Below are 8,529 nucleotides of genomic sequence, written 5' to 3' on the forward strand. Positions count from 1 at the left end.
GAAAAGAAAAATGGTATCTTTTAAATTTAAAAGGCTGGTGAATAGCTTTAAAAACACAGGCCTTATAGGAGAAGGAAGACTGAGCCAGGAAAGTGAATTATGTAAGGTAAAGCTTTTTATTTCTGGAATTATGGAGAACCAGCAACTTGAAACAAAAAGCTATTTCAGGTCTGCCTAACAACAAACAAAATGATTCTGGATGGCCGAATATAATGATATTTTATCCAAGGAGGGAGAGTTTGTTCTTCATTACAATAAAGAAAAGATTTCAAATAAAAGACCTGAGACTCTTCAAAAACATGACTATAAAAATTTGAATCCATTAACTTCTCTTTACTCTTCTAACTAGTCACATGTGTTTAGGCCTTTCCCTCTCTAAGAACATCTTACATGAAGACTGAACAATCCAGTAACTGTTATGAGAGGACGTACAGTTCTGAAGAAGAACTAAAAATTAACAAATCCGTGATACCAATATTTTAATTATCTGTGATAACTGCTAATTGCTTGCAATAAAATAAGCAGGAAACCTGTATTAATTAACCAAGTTAGTAAAACAACTCTAACTACTTGCAAATGCCTGGCATGGAGTAGGAACTCAAAAATTATTAATCCATCAAGTACAAAGCAAATGTCTTACACTTCATTTTATATCAGATGCTCAGAAACAAAATAATTGGATTTTGTTGGCTCCAACCAAGTAAAAACAAAAGTTTGAGAAGTTAAAATAAACCAGTGATTACTCAAACACTTCTAGCTACTATATATTTGAATGTGATATACAGCTAACATCTAGAATATATTCTCCCATCTTTCTGGAATGTATATTTTTAAAAATCTTACCAATTTTAAGCAGATTGTTTTTCAGAAATATATTCTTTGATTTCAAGTCTCGATGAAGTATCCTCCTACAAAAAGGCAAAAAAGGACATAAAATTTCATGCAAAATATAAAATTTTTGATTTCTCATATGAATAATATATATGGGTGTATGTGAAGTGATAAATACACAGTCCCACAGATATATCTTTCAGTGTTTAAAAGCTACAAATCCACAGCATTTTCTAGTTCCCCTGAGGAAATAGGAGTTTTAAAAACAAAGTTTTATGGGCTGCCTGGGACCTTCAGCTCCAGGTGTGATCCTGGTATTCTGGGATCGAGCCCCACATCGGGCTCCTCCACTGGGAGCCTGCTTCTTCCTCTCCCACTCTCCCTGCTTGTGTTCCCTCTTCTCGCTGGCTGTCTCTCTGTCAAATAAATAAATAAAATCTTTAAAAATAAATAAATAAAAATAAATAAATAAAAACAAAGTTTTAAAATCAGCAGAACATTTAGTCGGGAAAAGAATGATGTGGTTTACATTATTTCAATAGGTCAAATTTTATTGTGTTTCTGTAGCATGAATACACAGTACTGTATCTACTAACCATACGCTCAGTTGATAGACCAGTTATCATAAAGCTTTGTCATCTATTATACATAATCTATTACATATTATGTGTTACACATAAATATATATTATATGTTAAGTATATTTATATAATATATATTTTATAGAACATATATGTAGTTATATGTTCTATAAATGTTATATATATATATAAAACCTATTATATATATTAAATCCAAATGTTCAGGTTTTATGTATTTGTAGAAATAATAATGTTCACGATGACATTTAATAAAAGATAACATGTATAAGCCAACAATATCAATTATGTCAGTTAAGACTTTTGTTTCTGGAATTATGGAGAACTAGAAAACTTGAAAACATTTACCAAAAAAACACCAAGAAATGTGGAATAAAGTCTATAAATGTCTTCACGTATGCACAGCTGAGCTTGCAAGAAAATGAAGCTAATCCCTGATGGTTTATACAAACAGAAAACTGAAAATCAGAGTGGGCAGTAGGTACTGATTTCTCAGCTGCCCTAGGGGGTTGTGTTGAGCTCAGTAACCAATGCGCTGTCTTTAATGACCTCACACAAACAAGAGCCAAGACCTCGAGCCCATGTAACGTGAAGAATTGGAATATATAGACACAAATACGTCAGAATCCCATAAGTGGTTTGTACCTTAACTGAAAGAATGACCTAAGAAACATCCACTCACAAGTGAACAAAATGACAAGAAAGTTGATCTGTATAGGTCTGAACTTCTGAGTGGAGAAAAAAATATCTATCTCTCTTCTTACCTCGTAACTGTATCTCTCTGCTCACTCACATTTGGGATTCAAAAAGGCAATAGCTGCATGGCTTCAGAAATACCAAGCCAAGAAATTAACATAAAAATTGGTTCTCAGCTGCTTATACCCTCTTGGGGCATCTGGCAGAAGCAAATGCAAACTAAGAGTCAGCAGATAACACACAGTGAAATTACACCCCTGAGATTTTCAGATAATCTAAAAGGATTCAAGCCATAAAATAAGTATATTTTAAGAGATTAAAATCATAAAGAAAGGAATAGAAAACATAAGATAGAAAATGGATACTATCCAAAAAAAGAAGATGCTGATTTGAAAACCAACCAAATAGAATTTCTAGGGGAGAAATGTGATTGAAATTAAAAACACAAGAATAAAACCTGAGCTTCCAACCATGATGGAGTAAGCTTATTTCACACTAAATCTCCCACTTTCCATAGCTGTATAGAGAACACTGAAACATTTGAACAATGTAAAATCTGAGTAAAATTAAAAAAACAACAACAGCAGGTCTTTGAAGATATCAGAGATCACCTAAGGCAAATGGAGGCAGTCATCACTTGAGGAGCCAGACCCTGGAAAGAAAGGAAATGCTCTAGCGGAGCCAAACATTCTGCGTGGTGTGTTTCTCTCAGGGCAGCTGACATTAGCAGAATGCCCGGGCCTAGAGCTTGCAGCACTTTTCCTGGGCTCAGGAGGCAAAAATTACAGTTCAGGGCTACAAAAGCAGCCAGGAATTGAGGGGAAATTTTTCCAGTAAAGAGAACAAAAGTGAGTCCGATATTCTGTGTGGCTTTTTACCCTTGAGGCACGTAACTGAATCCTAAGCTGTTCAGAGGAAGACAATAAGGAGAAGGTGGCTGCTAAGAGGTTAAAAACTAAGCAGTTTTCAGGAGATTCACAAAGATGAGGAAGGGTCCTGGAAACCCTCAAGGTCTACTTCTTAGATAGAAAGGCAAACTGGACCTAGACCAGCCTTCACAAAGTTTGAAACCAGCCTTAAACCAAACTCAGTCCCCCATTAGCTCAAGGCTATCTGCCCTTACTATAACTACCCCCCAGAAAAAAATCAGATCCTCTCCGGAAGAAGAGAGTATCACCCAACATCTCTCCACTATTTCATATACATTGTCCACCATTCACTCAAAAACCAGAAAAAGAAAGCAAGTAAAGGAGAAAAAGGTATGTCACAAAATACAAGGGTAGAAACATTCCATATATTGTTAATCACAATGGACTAAAGTCATGAATTAAAACACAGAGAAAAGGGACTAAGCTATTTTTAAAGAACTGTTATAAGGAACACACTTAAAAAAAAAAAAAAAGTAAGGACATAGGTTAAAAGCAAGAGGATTGAAGAGCTATTCCAGGCAAAAGAAAGCTAGTAAAAAGCAGTATTAGGTAAATTAAGGATAAAGAGTATCACTATAGGGGCACCTGAGTGGCACAGTTGGTTAAGCGACAGACTCTTGATTTTGGCTCAGGTAATGATCTCAGGGTTGCTGAGATCATGCCAGGCTGGGGCTCTGCACTGGGCATGGAGCCTGCTTAAGATTCTTTCTCTCCCTCTCCTTCTTCCCACCCCCTCAACCCTGCGTAGGCAGGGGCACCTTCTCTCTCTCTCTCTCCTCAAAAAAAAAAAAAAAAGTGTATCACTACATAATGAAAAAATCAAGTAATTTATTGCAAAAATTTTTATTTATTTATTATTTTAGAGAGAGAGAGAGAGCGGGGGGGGGGTGAGAATCTTAAGCAGGCTCTACTCCAAGAACAGAGCCTGCCTCGGGGCTCAATCTCATGACCCTGAGATCATGACCTGAGCAAAATCAAGAGCTGGATGCTTAACCAACTGAGCCATCCAGGCGCCCCTATTTGGAAAATTTTTAAATTCTGTACTTGTGTGCAACTTATGACACAAGCTTAGATACATTATGAAAAATTAATATTAATAAAAATTTAAGGAGAAATTGAAAAATCCACAATCATAGTGGGAAGTTTAACATATTTCCCTTGGTAATTAATGTAGGCAAAAAAATTAGTAAGGATATAGATTTTAGTAAAACAATTATAGATTTGAAAAACACAATTAGCTTGAGCTAATACACATAAATTGAATATTTCATCAAACTTAAAAATGCATGTTCTTTCAGGCACACATGGAATATTTTCAAAAACTGAAAATGAACTAATCAATAAAGCAAGCATCAATCAGCACCATACAGTTCACACATAGCACACATATGGTTCAACGAAGTTACATTAGAACCCCATCAGGTGCTTTTGATGTCTGCTAACTTAATGCTATTAAAACAATAAAGCAGAGCAAGGAGCTAGAGACTAACCAGGGTAGGAAGACTAGTTTATAGTTGAGATCAGGTGGTCAAGAAGGCCTTGGAGAAAGTGACATTGCAACAGAGCTGTGAATGAAGCTATGGGATGAGCCAAGGTTGTGGCGGTTGTTACTGTTACTGCTCATACTTCTATTGTTATTGCTACCACCAATGTATCAAAAGGAAAGTCGTGTGAGGCTATCAAGCAGAAAAGAATGATGAACTATAGGGAGTGGTTTAAACCCCATCATCCTTCCCCCTTCATTCTTCAACATCCCACTCCCTGCTCAAGACCCTCCGGGACCCCTACTGTTGGCTGAATCAAGGACAGTCTCACATTTGGAGTCTTCCATTTGCAGCCTCCTTTTACACCTATTTGTTCCTACAAAAAAAAAAAAAAATCTAATGAAGGAATAAACATTTAGTTATATATTTGAAGTACCTTTTAAAAGGAAAAAAACCTCAAGAATAACTACAAACCAAGAAAATATGGGCTAAGAAACGGTCACCTCTCTGTTGAAGCCAACAAAGCACTTGCTTTACCTTACATGCAGCACACATGTTTCTTCCTTTATGTTACTGCTCAGATTAAAACGCCTTCCTCTTTCATCTCTGCCTCTCAGAATCCTGTCTGTCCTTCAGGACTGTATGGGACACAAACTTCAGGTACCTCCTTGGAGTCCCCTGACTACCCCCTTCCTTCCAAAGGCGCTGGTACTGGAGGCCAATTAGTCACTTGCCTGAGGATGTCAGGCCCTCGTGCTCCTGCCACATCTGGACTAGGATGAAACACCACACTACGGCATTCCAACTGGCAATGTAAGGAACTAGATGACACATCCTAAAAGTGCAAGGGAGTTAACTCCTTTGAAGTAGACCAGTAGGAGACAAGAGGAGAAAGAAGCTAGGCAATCATTTTCTCTTTTTCTCCCTAAGGCATGCTACCCCTGTGTTTATAAACCATACAAATATCCCTGCCAGGCAGCCTGCTGGGGTCTTTCTCCAGCTTTTTGTGAATTGATGGCCAGTACAGTAACACACACTTGTCTGCTTCACGCACTCACCTCGTTTCAGTTTGTCTTCACTTTCACCACCCTGGGTCTATACCACCCAAGGCAGATATCACTATTTCAATCCTTGCCCCGGGCTGTTTCCTAGAGGCCCAAGCTTAGATAAAGATCCCCTGTATCACTTTCTTAACCACCATTCCTACTACTGTCAGCAATTTAGACATACTCCTCCACTTCTGTTCTTCTTTTCATACCATATTCTACAACTGACCAATCACTCTTAAGAAATTCTAAGCTCTACAAGGTCTGCATCTTACCTGACTATATTATCCCCCGTAACACTATAGTCGTTTAATTAAACTGGTAGTTTAAACTTGATTGAATCTTTGGATTTACAGGTGCCTGAACTTCTCAAACTATTTTTGATCGACATTTTTCCAAAATGGACTATATAATTCCCCAACTTCACAAAGAATATTTTTTAACAATTCATGATTATAATATGCATCAATTACTATGGTGTATCTAGTCATCAGGGTTATACAGGAGACCCCAATTTGCAAGCAGTATTCCTGAGACTTCAGCTGGGAATAGGCATGTGGCTTTACAAAATTAAAATCTGCTCTTGAACCCCTAACTTAAAAACCTTCCATGGGTCTGCACTGCTTCCAGAATAGAATATAAAATACTCTATGTGGCCTATGAGAGACTAGGAGATCTGGCCCTACCAATGCCTCCACAAGCCTTGGCAAAAACTCAGGCCAGGTCTGTATCATCTTTTCCTCTTCTACACTGTTCTTTACTCTTGGTAGAGGCTACATAAATGTACATTAATTTTAGAAACACTGTCCTTGGAACAAAAATGAGTGCCATCCTGTGGGGCTCATTTATTAATCCTAAAAAACAATTAATGAGTGCCAACTACCTGCAATGTGCTATACAACATAATGTGAAAATGATAAAGATTCCTAAGACAAGGCCATTTATCCCATCATGCTTACAATCAGGTTGGAGAGATAAAGGAAAAGTACACAAATAACTGTAAAAGATGGCAGAGGGGAACCCAGTTCTCATCACTTTATTAAAAATTATTTATAATTACAAACAGTTACCAATATAGACATTTACATTCAGAAGGAAACTTCTCTCCCAACAAATGATTGCTCTTAGGTACATGCCCACAAAATTGTACTGTTATCAGTTAACACTAGAAATATCAGTTATAAAAATAATTGATTTTTTACCATTTACAATTAGTGATAATGCAGGCGTAACAATGTGGTCAGACCTCAGTCATCCAGAGCAAAGCTATAAATCATGACTGAGGAGCAGGGCCAAAGGAAAGCCACTCAGAAAGTCCATCTATTTTACTTCATGGAGACAAAGAGCCACACACTCAAACAAGGAATGCAATTAGAATTGTATGTAAGGTGAAGAATTGACAATGATGGCAGGAGTTTCCTCTAATTCAAATAATCTGTATTCTCCTAAAGTCTTCGGAGAATTACAGAGGAATAAGCAATGTTTTCAAGAATGGAGAGGAAAGGGAAGAATAAAGGTGGACAACACAGGTCTGGGCCACTTCTTCTCACGGGAAACAAACCCCAGTGCTATCACCTAAAGCACTACGCTACTATCCTTATGCACACTCTGGAGATGAGAAAATCAAGGCTTCGAGAGGCTAAGTAATTTGCCCAATAATTTGCCTATGAGTACAAACAGGTCTGTTTGACTCTACAAAGTATCATAGTTCTGTTTTACTCATGGTAAATGCTCTGTAAATGTATATTGATTTTAAAAGCACTATCCTTGGCACAAAGATGAATACCATCCAGTGGGGCTCATTCATTAATTAAAAAAAAATAGAAGCTTTGCTTTTAATCAATATTCTCTCCTGCCTTCTTATATTCCCACAACATCTAGAGCTGGGCTCTGCATAAGTATGATGCTGACTACTTAAAGATTAAGGGCAAAACAATTATATTTAACAAACAGAGGGTTAAATAAAATTTGGCCTCTTCTATGACCACTCTTGGGGTTCCCTTGGTATCACAGGAATTGCTGAGCACCTACACAATGACTATTATTCTCCTCTTATCCCTTAATATCAGAACGCCATGAGCCCTGGGGAGGCTGGGCCCTCCTCAGTACTGATAGGTAAGGGCCATGAGGAGGGAAGCGAGTGAACGTGGAGGACATTATTGGAAATAAATTGAGGTAATATCTTTTCCTTTTGGGGTGACTGGTATAGGTATATGGTGTGACCAAATTCTGGCCAACGTTAAAGTATAATTTTCAAAAAGGTAAAATTATGAATATCATGAAAATATAAAATGAACACATGTCAAGGATTTTGTTCCCCTTATTAATCAATGAGGAAACTAGTAAGATGTTAAAACGGAGCCAAAGAGTCTTTGACAAGCTGAAGTATTTACAAGAGGATAGTTGGGTTAGGTACAAACCTGGTTAGTGGCCAACAGGGCCATAAACCAGATCCCCTGAGCTGTCTGTTCCAATGAACAATAAATATTTGCATCTCTTCTAGACCAAAATATTCAAGTTAGCCTCTGCCTCTACGGAGTTATAAAATAGCCCAGACAATAGGAAATTAAGTTCAGCATTGTGCTCAAAGAAGACTCAATAATCTCTCCTGCCTTTTCTAAGTTTTGGAAATATTATCCNAGGCTTTCAAAGATGGCATTTTCTTTTTTCAATTTATTTATTATGATATGTTAGTGACCATACAGTACATCCTTAGTTTTTGATGTATAGTTCCATGATTCATTGTTTGCGTATAGCACCCAGTGCACCATGCAATACATGCCCTCCTTACTACCCAACACCAGCCTATCCCATTCCCCCACCCCCCTCCCCTCTGAAGCCCTCATTTTGTTTCTCAGAGTCCACAGTCTCTTATGGTTCATTCCCCCTTCTGATTACTCCCCCTTTCTTTATCCCTTTCTTCTCCTACTGATCTTCCTACTTC

At 37.5% G+C, this 8,529-nt stretch overlaps 1 protein-coding gene across 11 annotated transcripts in view; it reads right to left on the reverse strand.

The window, feature by feature from the left end:
* NEK11 (NIMA related kinase 11) overlaps positions 1-8,529 on the reverse strand; it is a 231,332-nt gene that overhangs the window by 163,813 nt on the left and 58,990 nt on the right. For 10 of the 11 annotated variants that reach the window (XM_019803185.2, XM_034662010.1, XM_011229202.3 and 7 more), the window contains one exon: positions 844-908. In XM_019803185.2, the coding sequence (XP_019658744.2) occupies positions 844-908 (65 nt within the window). Of the gene's footprint in view, positions 1-843; positions 909-4,870; positions 4,916-8,529 lie in introns of all 11 variants that reach the window. The other variant, XM_034662016.1, reaches the window with a different exon arrangement.

This window comes from Ailuropoda melanoleuca, chromosome 6 (genome assembly GCF_002007445.2).
Source record: "Ailuropoda melanoleuca isolate Jingjing chromosome 6, ASM200744v2, whole genome shotgun sequence".
Taxonomy (NCBI): Eukaryota; Metazoa; Chordata; class Mammalia; order Carnivora; family Ursidae; genus Ailuropoda; species Ailuropoda melanoleuca.